At 42.6% G+C, this 20,634-nt stretch overlaps 1 protein-coding gene across 17 annotated transcripts in view; it reads right to left on the bottom strand.

Annotated features, from left to right (window-relative positions):
* Positions 1 to 19,756, bottom strand: part of BRSK2 (BR serine/threonine kinase 2) — a 490,293-nt gene extending 470,537 nt beyond the window's left edge. For 5 of the 17 annotated variants that reach the window (XM_048487083.1, XM_048487088.1, XM_048487086.1 and 2 more), the window contains exon 1: positions 19,297 to 19,755. In XM_048487083.1, the coding sequence (XP_048343040.1) occupies positions 19,297 to 19,390 (94 nt within the window). In that variant the 5' untranslated portion in view covers positions 19,391 to 19,755. Of the gene's footprint in view, positions 1 to 19,296 lie in introns of all 17 variants that reach the window. The other 12 variants (XM_048487096.1, XM_048487098.1, XM_048487099.1 and 9 more) reach the window with 4 other exon arrangements.
* Positions 19,757 to 20,634: the final 878 nt, after the last annotated feature.

Here is a 20,634-nt window from a genome sequence, read left to right as displayed (position 1 = left end):
GAATAGACACCAGTAAGTTGGCAAGGCTCCCAGCCCTTTAGCAATAAAGTGAGAGGCCAAGGAAGAAGGAGTGCTGCCGCAACCTCTCATTGGTGGCCAGAGGACTATGAAATCGGCAAGCATCAAAAATATACACCTTGTTTCTCATTCTGAATCAACAGAAAAACTTTGGTATGTTGTTTATTTAAAACATTTCTATCCAACACTTCTTTATGAACTCATGGACTCATGTCCAAGCCATTTTGAACCTGCTCCACCAATACCTTGGGGAAGTTACCAATCACTACAATAGCTATCCAATCCAGCAACCATCTTTAAAAAAAATTAAAATACAAAATGCTATAAGCTTAATCTCAGCTGGGGCAAACATGACCCACCTTACTTCCCTGCACTAACCCCTTCAACTTGCACTTCAGTGGATCTCCAGAGAAATTTCTGCAATTATGCATTAGCTGCTGTAAACATCACTTTGACAGAATAGTCAGAAATGAATGCGGAGATTTCTTAAGTTAATATTTACAATAGAACGAATGCTTATAAGGAAGGAATTTGTCATTAATCCTTTTGGGTATTAAACTATAAGAAAGTTGGGAAGACCTTTTTAAAATTGTTTTATTTATTATTTATTGATTTGATTTGATTAGTACAAACTCAATTTCAAATACAGAAAAGTAGTAGACGGGATCCAGCAAACCTGGTCTGCCAGTAAAACATATCCTGATAGCGGTAAAATCTCAATAAATTACTGGTATATATTAAAATCCCATGATCTATACAGAAAAGGTAAGGGAGGAAGGTGATGGGAGAGAGATGAGGGCCACAAGATGGTGAACCATTGATGCCACAACTATAGGCCTTATGGAACAGCTCTATCTTGCAGGCTCTGCAGAATTGCATTAAGTCCCACAGTGCCTGAACCTCATTTGATAGGGCATTCCATCAGGCTGGGATCGCTTCTATTAGATAGATCTCAATGTTCCAGTCTCCTGAGTGTCTAACAGTACTAGGGCATGGGCAACCACAGGGTGCAGTACAAGTCACAGAAAGGGACTGGCGCAAGGAAGGAAATATTGTGGCGGATCTCTCAAAAGGTCTAAACTGAACCAGTGAGGCAAGCAGGTTAGAACTGCTAACCTCCAGATGGGGCCTTGACTTAATCTCAGAATTACAACTGATCTCCACACTGGAGAAAATCGATTCTTTGGAGGGTAGCCTCTATGACTTTATACCCTACTGAGGGTCCTTCCCTCCCCAAATCAAATCCTTCTCAGACTCCACCCCTAAAATCTCCATGAATTTCCAAACCAGGTTTGACAAACCCACAAGCTGCCAAGCAGACAAAGTTATAGGATGCAAAATACTAGAAAGTGCTATATAGGCAAGGTGAGAATGTGTCCATTAATCTAGTGTATAGCCAAGTTAACAGAAACAAATGTGAAAACTTTGCAGGACTCTTTTTGCCTTTTTGCTTGCTGCTCTATGTGATCTGCCAAAGCAGGTGGGGAAATTAGGGTTGCCAGCCCACCTAAGGCCACTGGTGGGAGATGGAGATAGGATTGCCAGAATCAGGTTGAGAAACTCCTGGAGATTTGAAAGTGGAGATCTATATGGGGTACTATACCCTTCAGGGGAAGTGATGTCTGTCATCTGGAAATGAGCTCTAATTACTGGGGATCACCAGGACCTATCTGGAGTCTGGCATTCCTAAGTAAAATAGAGATTTAAGGCTTCTTGCTTCTTGTCTCACAATCTCCTGACATCATCCCAATCCGAATCTATTCAACTGTATGCCAATGTAAACAAGCACTCTCATTTGTTTAAGTTTCTAATTTTGGATATTCTTCCAAATCATTTAGATAGATGACGCTGTCCTGTTTACATATTTGAATTTATTAATAATATAAAATACATATATACAGTTTTCTTACCAAGAAAACTGGCAAAGTAGAATACTAGATTATTTAGACATGTACAGATTTATATAAATCCAGCTAGCTTGTCAATAACAGAAGTGAAAAGTTGGCACACAAAAGCACCTTACTCTACAAACAGCAACAAATTAGCCCTGCTAACTCTTAAAAGCAATCCATTCACACATTCACATTATTTTTAAAATGAGGACAAGGCAGACTGTACAGGTGTCTGCTCACGTGAAAGGAAACTTTATATCTGCTCTGTGATCTTATCGACTCAAATAGGCAAAAATGACCAAGGACAGTGCTACAGAACTATGATGGTATCAACAGTTCCAAGCTTTTCTTCCTTAAGCCTTTAATATTACTTCTGCTCCAAGAGTCAGTAGGCATATAAGAAGCTAAATGTGATTCTCTCCACCCACTCTCCCTTCAGGAAGAAAGCAGAGTAATGCATCCGGCACAGTGCACCACTTTCTGGATCAATGAGGTGACAGTGTCCTACGGTGAAAAACAGAACAGTGCAACAAATGGGAGAAGGAAGGAAGGAAGGAAGGAAGGAAGGAAGGAAGGAAGGAAGGAAGGAAGGAAGGAAGGAAGGAAGGAAGGAAGGAAGGAAGGAAGGAAGGAAGGAAGGAAGAAAGGAAGGAAGGAAGGAAGGAAGGAAGGAAGAAAGAAAGAAAGAAAGAAAGAAAGAAAGAAAGAAAGAAAGAAAGAAAAAGAAAGAAAGAAGAAAAGAGAAAGAAAAGAAAAGAAAAAAGAAAGAAAGAAAGAAAGAAAGAGGAATTGCGCAAGACTAGTTTTTGCATACTAATTGTGGTCAAATTATTCAGCAGGGCGGACCGCACCCTCATCCCCACACATATATCATGGAACACAGAATGTCATTTAGTAGACAGAGGAAGGAAGTGTATGGCACAGCAGGCCATGATGGGAAAACCACAGCCCATCCTGGGGGAAGCAGACATCTGTTATTGAACAGATATGAAACAACAGAGCATAAAGGGTCTAGAAACAACAGGATGGAAGGGCAGGCCACAGCAGCTGCAGCCATCAGTAATGGGAGCCTAACAGCCTCGTTTCACCTGGATGCAAGGATGCAATGCTCTCACAAAAAATACTTGAGGATCATGTACACATTCCCTTAAGAAAAAAACTTCAGGTAGCAGGAGTTTTCTTTCATTCAAACTACTAGAATCTCAATATCTGCCCTACTAAGAAACATGATTCTATAAGGTTTTCAAGGATAAATATTGGCTCTATCACAACCAAGGATACACACTGGCTCTATCAAACCTACAGATGACGTGGAACCATTTAATCTATAAGGAGCTTAACATCAATTTTAATCAATCAGACAAATAACTGGCTTCATGAGGGCTTTGCATATGCACATCCAAATGCCTTTGTATCATACCAGTGAAACACACACAAAAATGCACATTCATTTTTTACTCTATGAAAGCTTCTACTGCTAAACTGTAGTATTACAAATGAACTGAGCCTGAGGAGATAACAAGGCTGCTGTTGATAAATTGTGCAGGCAGCTAGAACAGAGGTGAGAACCTGGAAACCGAGGCATGCGTCTGCCCGCTTGCACTGCGGCTCCACGAGCCGAGCTGCTGGCCCCATCCTTGCCTGCCCTGCAGGGCGGGCGCACCAACTGCCCACAGCCGGCTGGGCCATGCTGCGGGCTTCCCCTCTCGCCTGCCCCATTGGAAGTTAGGCACTCGGCCGGCAAGGCCAAGCCGCTATTTATCCTTGCCTGCCGCCCACACCTGCAGGTATGGCAGGGCAGAGCGCATCCATGCACTTCTCAGAATGAGCGGAGTAAAAGATAAAAAACCCCAATATATACAGTGTTATCTTTATTTTAAATGTCAAAAATTATTTGCGGCTCCAAGTGTTTTCTTTTCCCATGGAAAACGGGTCCAAATGGCTCTTTGAGTGTTAAAGGTTCCCTACCCCTGAGCTAGAAGAACATTTACTGAAAACAGTTTTCCAGTAATTTCTAAAAAGTTAACTATAAAATTAAGATAATTAAAAGTACAGTCATACCTGCAGCCCTAGTATACTGGCTCTATCACAACCAAGGATACACACTGGCTCTATCAAACCTACAGATGACGTGGAACCATTTAATCTATAAGGAGCTTAACATCAATTTTTTTGCATACTAATTGTGGTCAAATTATTCAGCAGGGCGGACCGCACCCTCATCCCCACACATATATCATGGAACACAGAATGTCATTTAGTAGACAGAGGAAGGAAGTGTACGGCACAGCAGATGATGTCTGTCATCTGGAAATGAGCTCTAATTACTGGGGATCACCAGGACCTATCTGGAGGCTGGCATTCCTAAGTAAAATAGAGATTTAAGGCTTCTTGCTTCTTGTCTCACAATCTCCTGACATCATCCCAATCCGAATCTATTCAACTGTATGCCAATGTAAACAAGCACTCTCATTTGTTTAAGTTTCTAATTTTGGATATTCTTCCAAATCATTTAGATAGATGACGCTGTCCTGTTTACATATTTGAATTTATTAATAATATAAAATACATATATACAGTTTTCTTACCAAGAAAACTGGCAAAGTAGAATACTAGATTATTTAGACATGTACAGATTTATATAAATCCAGCTAGCTTGTCAATAACAGAAGTGAAAAGTTGGCACACAAAAGCACCTTACTCTACAAACAGCAAGTACAGTCATACCTGCAGCCCTAGTATACTGTTTAAACTGCAAATAGATCAAGGGAAGGGTGAAATTATCAGCTTGTTTGGAAGCTTTTTTAAAATATCAGTCCAATTTCTCGCTGAATGTATCAAAATCCTTGATTACGGTACTTAATAGCCATAATTTCTTCTTGTTTCCAGAATGATTACTGTTTGCCTCAAGTGCCATTATCAATCCAATGACTAGTGACTGCTGCTATATTTACCTCTATTTGTATGAACAATATGGTAGACAATGTACTATCCACACTGTCATTGCTGGTTGACAAAGGAAAATGTTATATTAAAGGATCTTGAGTATAAGATTTTTACTATTGTCTTTTAGAGGACAATAACAGAGAATATTTTCAGCTCTCAGCCAAGTGTTTTGTGAAATCAGTTTCCAAAAAGCATAGCTTATACTGGGATTCCTGTCTGAATTAATTCCATTGTGAAACTATTAGTTACACTTTAAAAAATGCTTATCATTAAAGTATGTAAATTAGCTGGAAATTCCTGATTTATTCATGGTACCCTTAGTACAGAAGAGATGTTCACTCCTTAGAGTGTCAAGACTCTACTTTCTAGGCACATGTTCAGTTTTATTCCCTTTTCCATTTGTAGTTCCAGGAGGCTTCCAATCATGGATTTGCCCCGTGTAGCCAGTAGGAGGCACTCACTTTTTAAGGGAGTTTCTACATTACATCATATTTATACAGATTACAACTTGTGAGGATCCCATACTTTTCACCTTTCAAACAGAGCAGAAGAAAATCTCTTTGAGCTGATTCAAAGAAGGACTACAGAATGGCAGCAGGCATAGCATCCATGTGGCCAGTCTGCTAGACTCTGCATCCTCCCTTAAAATTTAGGCCTATTATCCTCATCATCATCATCATCATCATCATTATATTCAATTTGGTATACCACCCCATCCCTGAAGGGATCCACCCACCCACCCCCTCCACCCTAGATCTCTCCCTCCACGCACCCACCCCCCTCCACCCTAAACCATGGTACACACCATGGCTCAGTTGCAAAGCAAAGGGAAAGGGTGATTGTTGGACTGTAAGGGATCCCAACATGATTGTCATCTGTTGGCATTTCTTTACCAATGAGACAGAAGAATGGGGGTGGCAGCAGAGACAGTAGGGAATAGACATGGATGGAGCATGCAGACACTCCAATATACTTCCACATCATTTATTGCTGCTTCCACATCAATAGCAGCTTATACTCACCCTATGTGGAAGCCATCCTAATCTCTTTTCTTCCATGAACTGACAAGAGCAGATCAACTAGCAAAATAATATACTTGCAACAAGTAATAATGTTGACTGAGGCAACAATGAACCCTGAAGGAGATGATCACCTCAAGAATACATTTTTGATCCAAATAATCAGTTTTGTAGAAATCACAACTATGCCTTGAAGATAGAAAATGCCACATGTTAAACAAAATATAGAAACATCTTTGTGTTTAGATCTAGTTGTATAGTTTATTGAATAAAAAGAAACACATCCCAAACTTTAAGACTAGGACAAATTCTGTGAATAGGTAAGTCTCACTTGATATTAATTCTAGGATGCATATATTTGATTCATAGCTCTCAGGCCAGCCACAGCCATTAATTTCTCTCACAGTAATTTGGATATTTAAATAACTTAAAAAGAAAAATAAATAAAACTGCCAAATCACACCACTAGACTTAAATCATATACCAATTATTCATGATGTTAAAGTCACAGACCAATGATTTATAATCAGATCAACAGAGGGGGACCTACCATAAAAAATCTCACCCAAACTTTTGGTGAATATAGATATGAATAAATGTTTTAAATAATAATTATTTACTTGGCAACTTTTTTGCCTTTTGCTGAACACTTAGAGAAACAAAATGAACATATATCAATTTAGTTGCGACTGAATAAATGTAGGCTTTATGTAAAAACTGGCCTCCATTAACAGGCCTCACTGCTGGAATAATTTCCATGCAAGGATGAATATATATAAAGCTGTCAATATATGTAGCAGTTCTCTGTAGTCTCAGGCAATTTCTCTCCCATTTCATCAACGTGAGATCCTTTAATTGGGGATGTGAAGAATCTGTGACCTTCTGCACTCAAAGTGTGCACTTTTCCATGAAGTTATGGGCCCTCCTATAAAAGCCTCCCTGGGCTTCATCTCACGAACCATCAGATTTACATGCATGTCCAGTTGGTTTGGTGCAGTCAGTACTAATGGAACTTGCACTTATTGGAGGGGATTCACAGGAGGACCAAATTCAGGTTCCCAGTTTTCCTTTGAGCTTGTCTTTAAAACTGCTCATCTGTTCGGTATCTACATAAGCACACAGCTTAGAGGTATGATAACGATTGGGCAACTTCACACAAAACCAAGTTTAAAGCAAAGAAATTATCAAGTAAATGGTATATCAAGCAAGAAACTAACAATAAAGAAGCATGTGCTTTAACAACAAAAGGAATTGCTCCAAAATCACACTGCACAGAAACAGGAAAATACTACATAAATTCAGATTACACTTTGAGGAAATCACCATCTGGTTCCCAATGTTCCATATCAGGAAGAGAGTATCAATTCATTCAGCAAATAATTTGAATCATGAGGAACTTTACTGAAAAAAAATACACTGTGAAGCTTTCAGGACATAAATATATTGTCTTGTTTGACCCAAGCAATAAGCAGAAGGAATCAACCATGCATGTTCTCATTTAGTACAGATAAATTCTATGGGTATCAGGAATGTTTGCAGTCTTTTCTGAAAATAGTAATAAAGTTATGCCCAAGCAAATGGAAGCATATCCATCTTCCTTTTAAGAAAAATGTTTTAAAACCTTATGTGGCCTTTCTTATAATCTACTGGTCACTCAAAAATGAATTACAGCATAACACTATGCAACAGTTTCTCTAGAATCAGAAAGTTCCTTTTCCTGTAGGGGACAATTTAAAGCCAAACTGACATAATTTGTTTGACAAACCAGAATGGTCTGGAGTGTGCAAAACACTGATATCCAAGTGGGATCATCTGAAAACATCAAGAGAGGTTTTGTATAGCCCATGTGGAGGCATTTCCCACAAGGCACATCCTGTTGATAAATGTTTTAATTTGTCTATACTCCCTCCTCAACCTAATGTACAGTATTCTCAACAGTAATGACATCGGTCTGCATTCCCACTTCAAGTTATATGCAACATTATCATTTGTAACTTAAATTGTGAGAAACTACAATTATTACACATTCAGACGTTTCTTCAGAGGATATCCATGGCAGTCTGCAGTAGAGCAAATTATTCTAAGGGTATGAGTGAAGGGAGCTTTGATTCTTGAAAGCATATACCCCCAAAATCTTCTTGGTCTTCTAATGAGTTACTGAACTCAAATCTAGTTATTCTACAATCAGTCATTGTGGTTCACCTTGTCACCTCATGAAATGATAAAAGTTAGGTATCACTTGAAAATGAACATAAGTGTAATAGTCCCAACTAGAGCGGAGATATATGACAAAGGGAAAGCTGTCTTAATAGTAGCAAAACAGTATATAAAGAATTCCTGTTCTGTAACCCTGGTGATGCCTGAGATTTAGGTATATAAATAGCAATATAATCCCACTCATCTGACAATGTAGCCATGTAGAAAAACAAGCAAACTGTGCTTTCAACCAGTTTGCTCCCAAGGAAGCTGGGAATTTTGCTATTTTTAAACTGCAGACCTTTGTATCTCTGAGCAGTTGGAGCTTCGAGTCCTGAGTGAACACACTACAAAATTCCTAAAGTTAAAAAAGTGAACACCCTACAAAATTCCTAAAGTTGAAAATACAAAATATAATTTTATAACTGGAAAACATCTAGTGTCTCAAACTGTCTGCTGAAGCATGACCAAACAACATTAAGCAAACAAACAAAATGGCAAGTGACATTGGGGGGAGAGAACTCCAAATGGCATCCCATGATCTGTGGGGTGCCACAAGAAGCGATCCTTTTCCCAATGCTTTGTAACATCTGTTCATCAAACTCATCTCTTCTCTCACTTGTATACAGAAGGGTGTTATTTATTTAGATCCCCCTCCACCAAAAAAAAAAACCACAGCAGGGCTCAAGGCAGGTAACAAGAAGTCAAATATGCATTTAAAATCAGAAACAGTTAAAACAGACTAAGTTCCATAAAAGAGTAAATAATAACTAAAATGGGACAGTAAACTCTCAGTAGAGTTGACTCCCAAGACTAAAAGACCATCCACAAGTAAGAAAGGAAGGGGACGGGGGGGTATAGAAGAGAGGGGGCTCTGCTGAGTGACTGGTGGATGTAATAGAGCAGCTGAAAGTCCTCAATCATGTGCCTGGTGGAACATCTCCATCTTGCAGAACCTGAGGAACTGGGCCAAATCCCACAGGGCCCTGGCTTGACTTCTCAGACAGAACATTCTACCAGGCAGGGGCCCAGTCGAAAAGGAAGACAATCAAACTGGTGGAAGACAATCGGGCTGCTCTCTGTTGCAGAGAATATGTACAGCCCAAGCTTTTGAGCTCTCATTTCTAAAGTACTAGCCAAGATCCAGACCTTTCTGACAAAAAAATCCTCTTGCTCAAAAAATACTTGGTTAAACACTGAAAACTGCAAATACTGCAACCATTTATATACCACCTTCCCAAAAGCTCAAGGAGTATCACTCAGCCCTTCAGGAAAAAAAACACAATAGAAACTTGATTCAAAATGTTAATGACTTTATGTTTTGGAGAAACAGATTGTCAAAGTGCACATGATTTATCTTTATGCCTTGTTCTTCATGGGGAGTCACATATAGGATAGAGCCAACAATTTCATAACTTCAATCATATATAAACACATACCCACCATTCTACAGAAAATGCCAGCACAGATGACATCCATCTTTCTTTCAACCAATACAGAGACCATCAGTACATGTTTTCTAGTTATATAAATAGATATCTACAGTACAATCCTATGCAGAGTTGCTCCAATCCAAATGCAACAGACTGGAGTATACACTGCTAGTCATGTGTATGAATAATATACACATCGAAGAGTGAAAGCTAAATCAATGATGATGCATATTCAGGCTAAAACAGGAGTATACAAAATGCATTTATGTAATAGCTAATTCAGAAACATGCAATATAATACAGAAAATGTTAACATTAAAATTTCCAAATGCTAGCCAAAAACATTCAAAGGTACATCATATAAACTGTTATCATAAGTAATAACAGTAATTACAGTATAATTATAAATCATGTGTTACAGTACAATTATAATGAACAGAAACAGAAGCATTGGTTGTAGCACACAAAGAACAGCAGTAGCAGAAGGGGCCCAGCCTGCTCCAGCACCCCTCCCCCGGTGCCCCACTTACCTCCGCCAGGATCGCAGGGGGGCACTGGAGTAGGCCCTGGGCACCATTTTCTCCCAGCTGGGCCAGGAGCCTGCTGCAGGCCTGCCAGGAGCCTGCTGCAGGCCTGCCCCCAGATGCTCCTCAGGGCCATGCTGAGTCCCGGCAGTTGCCAGCCCCTGCAGCCTTGTTGAGGGGCCAACAAGGCCAAGCAGGGCCAACAGCTGCAGGAGTTGGCGATGGTCAAAGAGCCTCCCCTAGAGCCTTGCTGCGGCCCGGGAGAATGCAGCCAGATGGCAATGGCCTGGGGCTCTTCCCTGGAGAGGCCAGCAGTGGGGCTGCATTCTCCTGGGCAGTGGCAAGACCCCGGGGGAGGCGAACCATCCATCACCAGCACCCGCAGCTACTGGCCCCACCTGGCTCTGCTGGCCCCTCAACAAGGCTGTGGGAGCCAGTGATGGGTGAAGCTCCTCCCCCAGGGCCTTGCTGTGACTGAGAGAACACCACATGGCACAGGGCACTTCCTCGGAGAGGCCAGCACTGGGGGCAGCTCCCACCAGGCTCAGCAGGAGCTTCCCACCTCTGCTCACCCCGAAGCTCCCCGGGCTAAGGGCCGGGAAGATCTCGCCATGCTCTTGGTGGTCTGGCAAGCTGCAGGATGAGTGGAGGTGGGAAAGGTCTCACCGAGCCTGTCGGGAGCTGCCCCCCACCCCCTCCCCGGGCCATAGAAGGCAAAGAGGAAGCCCCCCGATCCCAACTGAAGCCAGGCCACAGAGAGCCCAGCGGCAGCTTTCCCACCCTGTCCCCCTCCAAGCCCCCCAGGCTGCAGGGTGGGGAAAGTCTTGCCAGGCTTTCGGCAGCCCAGCAAGCTTGAAAGGGGGTGGAGCGGGGAAGCTCTCACCAGGCTCTCTGTGGCCCGGCTTGACTTGGGATGGGGGCGCTTACTCTGGGCCTTCTGCAGCCCAGGGAGCTTGAAGGGTGTGGGACTGGGAAGCTCTCACCAGGCTCTCCACAGCCTGGCTTGAGTTGGGATGGGGGGCGCTTTCTCAGGGCCTTCTGTGGCCCAGAGAGCTTTGCAATGGGAGTGGTCGGGGCTGGGGTGACTGTTTCTGGGCCCTCTGTGGCCTGGCTTGAGGTAGTTGGGAGGGTATATGGATGGGGAGGAAGGAGGGGTTTGGATGGTGATTTTGTGCTCCCCAACATGAAAGCATCAGGGGTCATCTGACCCTCCCCCCATGCCCCTGTGAGTTGTATGTCCCTGGGGGCATATGCTAGCAAATGTCCCATGTAGATATATCTCTTCTGCAAACTATGACCTCATGATTCTACAACAAACAGCCATATAGCAAGTACAAAACGCATAAATATGCTCTAAAGAAATTTGCACAGCATGTAAATCTTGAAAATGCCAGCATTTAAAAAATAACTTATAGCCCTCATCACAGTGGTGAAAGTGAACAGATGCCATCCTTATTCTTCAAAATTTGGGCAGCCCAATCCACAGCCCCAGGCTACAGGGGACAGGACCACTACTGCAGCCCCAGGCTGCAGGGGACAGGACCACTACTGCAGGGGACAGGACCACCCTGCCATCTCCAGAGAATCTTCTGGCAGTATGGGGGGGGGGGCAGTAAAACAACCCCCTCACTATCATCACTAGGGTTTAATGGACTGTAAATCCAAGGCCTGGACCATGGCATAACTGGCTACAAAGCCAGGGTGGAAGCTGACTAATGTTGGCTCCACTCCCAGGCATGCCCCCAACCCACCCCTGCTGCACCAACATGTTCCCCTCCCCTCCACCAGGGTAGGTGCTTTGGGGAGGGCAAATCCACCAGTGCAGGCCCACAAGTGGATTGTGCCCCGCCCCCCGCTTGGGCTGTAAGATCTATATTTCTCAGGGGCTGATTTGACTTTCTCATGTTTGCAACAAACAATAGATACTGATATAATGACAAACGCATTCTCATTTGTATTCATTCTGATACACAAATTCCTTTAATCAGATTTTTATCAATGGAAAACATGAACAGTTTGAGAGGGTTTTTTTAAAGCAAATTTACCTTTGCATTGATCAAGCAAGACAATTAACTCTTTATATACTGGTATCCACTGCAGCAAAACCAGTAGTACAAAAGAAAAGCCCAACCATTGTGCTGAGAATTGCTTAAAGGAAACCAATTCCGCCTAATTCAATAGAAGACTGAAGAAAACACATGCCTGCAAACTTACAAGACCCCTTAAAGTCCTATTTCAAACTGGTTTTGAAGACAAAAATCAGGATTATACCAGTTGTGACCAAGTGGGTCACATGATCGAACATTCATCTGAACAAAAATTTCTCAAACAAAACAGAGGGAAGAATTTTGGATTAGCCTTCTCTTTCTATACTAGCTTCTATGTAAAAATAATTTTAAAAATGAACTATTGAATCATATGAGTCCCCACCCTCTGCCGAAGGGGTGCAAATCACGTACGTGCTTACTTCCTCCTGTGGTCTTTGTAAGAACATCACCCCAGAAGCCTTTAAACTTAGTTAATCAGATTTCACAAGCCTCTGTTCAATATCAGATCAGAAAGAAAGAGCCAGTATATCAATTTCTGCATAAGAAACTTTTCAAGAACTTTACAGTCTGGGAAGTGTGGTCCTTGTTCCATCAAAATCTAAACTCATATATAGATGCATCATAGGAACTAATTTATCAAAATATCTAGAACTGGAATTATGCCAGTTCAAAGTATTAAAAGCTATTATGCAACAAACTCAGGGTGTTTCCAGAAAGCTTCTTATCCCAGTGATGATGGTAGCAAATGGAAGGGGGAGTAATAAAATAACACAAGCAGAAACCCTAAAGGAGTTGCAGGGGACATCATGCTTCTCCACCACTATGCTTCTCTTTCCTTTTCCTGAAAATCCCTGCAGTTTCTCCCCATCTTCTCCTTCCTTGTCTCCTTAGAGTTGCCAGCTCCAAGATAGGAAACTCCTGGAGATTTGGGGATGGAGTCTTGGGTGACAAGGTTTGGTGAGGGAAACAACTGCAGCAGGGTATAATGCCATAGAGTTCGCCCTTCAAAGTAGTAATTTCCTCCAGGGGAATTGATCACTGTCCCCTGGACAACAGATGCAATTCTAAGGTGATCTCCAGCCCCCTCTTGGAGGTTGATGACCCTAATTTCTCCAGGTAAAATAGTTGCTTTGGATGGTGGCATCTATGGCATTAGACCTTTATGAGGCCCCACCCCTTCTCAACTTGCCCAGGCTCTACCTCTCAAATTCCAGGTATTTCCTAACTTGGAGTTGGTGATCCTATCTCCTTCCTATCCAAAAGGCAGCCTTTCTTTACCTGCCCCCATTCTTAAACTCCTCCCCCCAGCAGCCTCAACATAGAAAACGTGTTTCCCAGTTGTGTGGCGTTGGCCACTGGGCCAGGCCTATATGCATGGTAAGGAATCCTCAAGGACTTCTAGGGTGTCACAGAACCTCACTTTCCCTATCCCCTCCTCACACTATTTATTCTTTTCCTCCCTCTGGCAATCCAAATATATTTACATGGCTTTACATGGAACCTGAAAATGATTCCAGAGAACTGCTCTGGTGAGTTTTCCTGTCTGTTTCTAGTTTTCAAATGTATCTGCAATCAGAGCACATGAGAGTAGCTGCTTTAGATGTGGTCAGAGCATAGATAACCACAGCTAAGTCATGCTTTTTGAGAAACAGCCAATAGTTGGCATATCAGCCAAATATGATAAAATGCATTGTATGCCATGGAAAGGACCTGAACCTCCAACTAGGATCCAGCAGAACCCCCAAGATATGAATTTGGTCCTTCAAGAGGAGTGCATCCTCCTCCATAACAAGCTGATCCCTCAGTCTTTGAGCAGCTAGTCATTAACTAACTGTACTCAATCTAGTCTGGTCAGAGCTTCAGTATACTGGCTATCATTTTTACAGAGATTATATTTTACTCTAAAACCTCTCACATCTGCTGCAAGTGGTTTAATGTAGATTCTAAGCATAAGATACATTCCTGAAGAACCCAGAGGAAAAGTCTACTGAGCAGAACAGTTAGCTCCATACATAATCTTTATCATTCTTGACAGGTAGGAATGGAATCAACACAAAGGAAGATTGTGTTATTCCCATTCCAGCCTAACCAAGCAGTATAAAAGGATGCTATGATCTCAAAAGCCCCTGAAAGACCACAGAATCAACAGGGTCACATTCTGCCTGTCAATCCACCAGCAATATTCAATCATCATTTTAACAGAGGCCGTTTCCGCACGGGCAGAAAATGACGGCCTGGAGACGGTAAAAAACGCCTGCGATCTCCTGAGGCCGCTGACATTTTCCGCGACGGGGCACAGCTGCAAGCGCAGCCGCCGCCACCCTCGCTGGCCACCCGCTATTTCGGCTCGCCTGAAGCCGGCGTATTCCCAGAATGCTGGGAAGCGTTCTTTTTGGGAATACGCCGTGAAGCCGCTGCCAAGCGAACGGCAGCGGCTTCACGCCGCCTCCCCCATCCGGCACTTACCTTGTTCCTAGGCCTCCGGCGCGTCACCGAGGCCTGGGGACACGCCCCACTGGCCTGCGCTGCTCGAGCAGGCGTGCAGGGCCAGGGGGCGTGTCCCCAGGCCTCAGCGGCGTGCCGGAGGCCCAGGGACAAGCCAGGTCGGCGGGGCGGCGGCGCTCCGCGGCGCCGGCGTCCCGCCTCTTCCCAGGACCGTCCGTGCGGACGGTCCCAGCGTCTTCAGGTCTGCACGGAATGCGCCGACCCAGCCGTTTCCGCCGCCGTGCGGAAACGGCCCAAGTCAATATCCATTCCATAACCAAACCTAAAACCAATCTGATATTGCTCTAGAATGATAGAGCCCACTTCACTTTGCTTTGCAGTAAAGCTGACCCTTTCAAGTCCTCTTATTTGGGATGAAGTTTCTTAGGATTTGCTTCTAAATAAATGATTTTAGAATCTGGATTATATTCACTAAAACCACCAAAATCTATACAGATTTTTTTACAGTAAAGGAAAAAGAGTCAATTAGCAAAGAAAGTCCTAAATTCATTCTCTGTACCCCAACAAACAAAGTTTTGCAAAAGTAATTATGGAGTACTCTAAAACTTCAATCCAATGACATGCTAGAACTGCATAAATTCTAAGTCAACAGTTATGAATAAAGTTTTACAAGACATGGCTTTACAAGAGCTTCAATGACATGATATTTTAAGTTTCAAACAAGACATTAGTAAAATTACTGAAAAGGAATCCAAAACAAAGCATTCTTAGATTTCACTTTTTATAATGAAAGAGATTATGCAGATTTCATGCAAATAACTGCACATAGCAAATTAAGGAGGGTTCCATGTAATTTGAATAATAAATTTGAATTTTTGTGCTTTTGTCTTCACATCTGATCTGTTATCTAAGCACAAATGTTTCCTGTTGTGTTACTGCAAACACAAAAGCACATTCTTTTTGTTCATTACTGTTAATTACAGTGCAAACCTGCTATAATTAACTATGCCATAGTGTAATTCAATGAAAAATATATAAGCTTTTCATTTATATGTAATATGTTGTCAGCATTTTCAAAGATGTTTCCTCATAATACAATTTTACATGTACGATCATAAGATTATTGCAGGGCTTCATGAATTTTCTGCCCCTTACCACTCTTCGTTGGATGCAAATTCCATAGATTCAGTTTCAGGAAACAATAGTAAAGCCCCTTTGAACTCTGCCTTTTACAGTAACAAAGGGGCAATTGTCTTACTACTGCGGTCCAGTTTAATTATACATGCATAGAATTCTTACTCTGCATTATTAAGAATGTCTTCTCTGGCTCTTGGTCACTCCCCAAATTTTGGCAAGGTTTCCTAGAAATATTTTGCAGTTTTCTGCTTTATGCACCCTCTCCTTGCTTTTAAAACCAGGAGCGCATAATCCTCCGTTTGTGACATCAATCACTTTCAGCAAGGCTGATGTGCCAACTCTGGAGGCTCCTCAGGACAAGCTTTGCTTCTCTTGCTTTGAATGAGAATCAGCAGCACAGCCATCACCCAGCCCTTTGAAATGCATCTTGAGTATATTTTGCCAGGTCAGTTTTGCATACTCGGGACCAGATGTCACAGTTTCCACTGATACTACAGACTCAGCATCTGGACTTCTTTGCAGAAACCAGCAGGGTCTCGTCTGCAAACATTCCTATTTTTGCGCTTGTGGAGAAAATTACCATTTAAAGCTAAGCGGAGGCTGAAGAAAGCCTTTCTAAGTTCAGACAGGAGGCACCCACTAACATTTCCATTTCAACCTTTCCTAGTCTGCCTAGGAACAAAGTAAAACCCCTGCCCTTGTCTTCTAAGTTTCCTTCAGTCTCAAAACAATCTCATATTTTATGGGAGAGCAAGTGACTGCCCCAAGCAAGTGATTCATTCAGTTAAAAGTAAGGGAGAACCTCAAAACAATAATTTTTTGGGTGTTAAGGTTTCCTCTCTTTAAGGGGGAGGGGAGGAAATGTGTGATTGTGAAGATCCACTCAGAAGACCTAGGGATAACAGAACGAGACTTTTGCTTCTTATTACATTTGGCCAAATTTTCTATTGCAGTGGCAGCAAGTAACTGCCATTCCTCTCTCTGCTTTTATGTAATGCTATGGTTTCTACAACCATAACACTGCTTTAGTTGCAGCAGGCCTACACAACTTTACCTCACAAAGCACAGCCAGGTCACCTTGGCTGCAACTACTGACTTTTTAATCTCTCCCTCCCCACCAAAACTTTACCACCTCCCTTCTGAAAAACATGGAAATGATGCTCAAAAACACAGTTCAGGTCTGAATCCTTCTTTCCAAAACCTGAATAGGATTGAAAACAACAGTTGTATACCACTCCCAAGTATACTGTGAGGATGGGGCTAAAAAAGGAAATTGCCAGTCCTAGGCATGTTGATTTAGAAAGTAGTTCCACAGATTTCCATGGGACTTATTTCCAAGTAAGTGTATATAAGACTGCTTAGACTTCATCTGTTATGCATTGTATGTCCATTAACATGTACATGAATGGAAGAACAGAGACTCATCTATACTTACTATACAACCAACAACAACAACAATCTTCACTTCCATTCATTCTCTCCAAGAGCTGCAAAACTGGACAGCAGAAACTCTGAATACTCCCCCCCCACACACACACACACACCCCACCATCTCCCTCTCTCCCTCTAATCACTTAGCAATAAAATAGGAAGATTAGCAAAGGGAGGAGGGAATTGCAGCTAACCCTTAAGGAACATAATGCCAGACTGTACTTTGGAGCCAAAGATTGCAATCCTATGTATTCTTGCTTGACCGTTTGTCATGGGACTTACTTCTAAACAACTATGCATAAGATCAGTGTTGCTGTGTTTGTAAGAATGGAAAATACTCTTTCTTCGGTAAAGGAGCTGTGTGCTGAGAAAGAAATCTCTGATGGCCTAAGGGAAAAAAATTATGATAGGTATAAGATTGCAGCTATAGGGCCTTTTGCATGGTCACCAATGAACAGTATTCTGCAAGACATCCCCTCTAAATACAGCATACCATATTTTTTACTGGCACACCAAGATACTGCAATCACTGTGGCAAGACTTGTATTTTCCTTGGATGCTTATTCATGCCGGATATATTTTGCCTACCTACACATATTTCATTGTGAACCAGGTAGCAAGAGGTTGGGTTGCTGGTTTTTTAAAATTCAGTATTGGGAAGAATAAAGGTGAAATGATGAATTAAGCTGGTGCAGTATGGGGAGAAAATTATTTTAGGAAATTAAAGCCGCTTTGTGTTTTAAAGCAATGTCATTCTCATAACTACAAGCGGTTGCTATGGGGTTTGAGGAGGAGAATGAGAAAGAATTGGGGTGGGTGGGGGCTTCGTAATCAATCATCATAGAAAAGCTTATCCTCTTTCAGAGAAAGATCTGGATTTCAACTCTGTCCCTAAGAAAATTGCAGGGACTGCAGAGCTGCTGCCATGCAGGGCAGCAAGAAAACAGGCAGAATAGAGGCAGCAGCTGGGGATGGAAACGCCTATTAAATCCCTTAGAGAACAGATGGGCAAAGCTCGGCTGTCTTTTTTTTTTAAAAAAAAAGGCAAAACACAATGCACCATGTTTTATTGTCCCACCATAATGAACAATACTGAACACCCACAGGCCCCAGAGAAGATCTATTGGGTCAACGAGATGTGTGCACCTGGAGAGACTAAAGTCCACTTCTGGGGTCTCCCACTGAAAGGAATTGCCAGACAAGAATGAATGTCAACAGGAACTGTTACCAAAAAGGAGAACAAAACCCAGGAACGAGTGGCAATTTGACATTCTGGCATAGCTTGCTGCTTTACAATTTCCACCGCTCTGCCCTTGAAGTGAAGCTACCAAGCCAGGCAACCTGCAAGTCCAAATCTTGAATACATTGAGGGGATCTAATTATGTCACGTAGGGCAAAGGCACCTGCTCCCTGCTGATGCACGGCATTCCCTTCTTTTAATATTTCTTTCCATTGTTTCTTTCAGGCAACAACAACAACAAAACCTTCTGGCCCCTGACTGCAGGACAGGGAATCTTAAATCACCCATCCAAATAATCCTTAGGTTAAAACAAATGAACAGAGCCAGGACAAGGTTTTATATTTTTAAATGCTCTTTTGATGACTTTTGCAGTTTTCACAGGGCCAAGAAGGCTTTTCAGATAACCACAGAAGACAGTCATTGATTGCTCGGAATATCATCTCCCCCTGCCCCCCCCCCACACACACACAACTGCACCTTAAAGACTACACCCTTTTCAATCATGATGTCATAAAACATTGCTGGTAACTCCCAGCTGCTGCTGCCTCCTCCTCCTCCTCTTCACTCTCCGCTATGTGCCTCTCAATTGAATTGCTTTCTAGTCTTTTTTTAAAGGAAAGAAATTCAAGTGGTGCACTGAATCAAAGCAAAATTCACCAGCAGCAGAGCATCCCCTCCTTTCCCCCTCCACTCAATCAGCCCCTCCCCGCATGCACTTTGACTGTCATCAGAACACCACCCCTTTCCAAGAGTGATGCACACAAAGCAACCTGAGCTTGTTAAAACAAGGTTTAATTTGGGTGAAAAAGAGACCGAAGCCACCTTAAACCATTGATTATCACCTGTCACAGCAAAAAAAGAAGAAGGAAAGACCAGAAAGCCCAGATTCTCCCATTGCCCTAACATCAGGAACTGCTGCTACCTTATACCCTACGACTGTTACTGCTGCTACTGCAAAAGAACCAACCTGTCTGTCCTTTGCCCAAGGTTTTCTCCAGGCGATAGGGTCCAACATACTGTGCATGCTGAGCTCCGCTGCCTTCTTTGACCGTTGATGTCATTTCTACCTGGCTCTGTAATTCTGCAAGGTTATGCTTGTGTTGTGGTTGGGGAATCTGTGGGCTCTTTTCCACTGCAGCTCTTTAAATTCCCACTTTGCCGCTGTGCAAGGCAAAGCGCTCACTCTGCCGCTTTCTCTCTCTCTTCCGACTCTTTTGCTGATCTTAGTCCACTTGGCTGAAGATTCGCTCTTCTTCTCTTCCCCCCCTCTGTCTGCCTAGGAAGCTGATGCCTAGGAGCAGTTCTTAGATGGTGTTTAGAGAGAGGGGAAATCTAAGATCCAAGCATAAGAAGCATGATGCTAGTCATCAGCACTCTGCACGCCTTAGTTCTCTTTAGGAGCTGTTCGAGGAGAGCTGGAGCGGCGGAAGAACTGGGGCCCACAGCTTAGACTGACATTAGAGGCAACCAATCCCTGACGATACCTCAGGCTGCCTCTCCCCCGCCCCCATCCACTACCTTTTCTTTTCCATCAGCATCAGCAGCAATTGCTGCCTCTGACTGCTACAGAGCATCATAACCAATAGCAACAGCAATAAAACTGTAAGGGGGTTAATCCCCTGATAAGGTCAATAGTTAATCAGAATTCAAAAGACTGTCCTGCCTTAAACTTTACATGTGTAGGTACATGAAGCCAGATCTACACATTCTATATCAGCAACATTGAGGCAACAAGGACTCTGCTATTCAGCTACTCAGATCTGTGCTGCAAATAATGTTGAGGTTGTGGCATAAAAATTATAAAAGGCAGGATTGCCAATTTGAGAAATGCATAGTTGGATTAATGAGAAGAAAGCCTTGGAAGGATCATAATACACAAACCAGTAGCTGTTATCTGATTTATAATGAATTTCCCTGGGGATAGGAAGTTTTGTTTCACACCTAAGTGTGAAAATGAAGAAGTGGATGACCTTAAAATTAACAACCCCCCTTCCCTTCCTTTTCTGTAACTGAGCTGCTCTCAGCATTCCATCCCCTATGGAACATTTTCAGTCTTCCTCAGGAGTGCAGGTAACCACTTGGAAAGCTGGCTGCATCATCTTGCCAAGTGTAGAGGACAATGTCTCTTGAGGGTAAACATATTTTCTTGAATGCATTTGTGGAATTTTAGGAATTCTTTTCTTCAGAGCCTCTCAAGAAGCTGACCAGAAATGAATTTTAAGGTAGCTTCAGGTAGCCAGATGAAGCTAGTAAGCCACTGTGAGGGACAGAATCCAGGTTTGATTCCCCATTTCTCTACACTAAG

The sequence above is a fragment of the Sphaerodactylus townsendi genome, linkage group LG02, assembly GCF_021028975.2.
Source record: "Sphaerodactylus townsendi isolate TG3544 linkage group LG02, MPM_Stown_v2.3, whole genome shotgun sequence".
In the NCBI taxonomy this organism is placed as follows: Eukaryota; Metazoa; Chordata; class Lepidosauria; order Squamata; family Sphaerodactylidae; genus Sphaerodactylus; species Sphaerodactylus townsendi.
The sequence above is the reverse complement of the archived record's forward strand: the minus strand, read 5'-3'. Positions and strand labels throughout refer to the sequence as shown.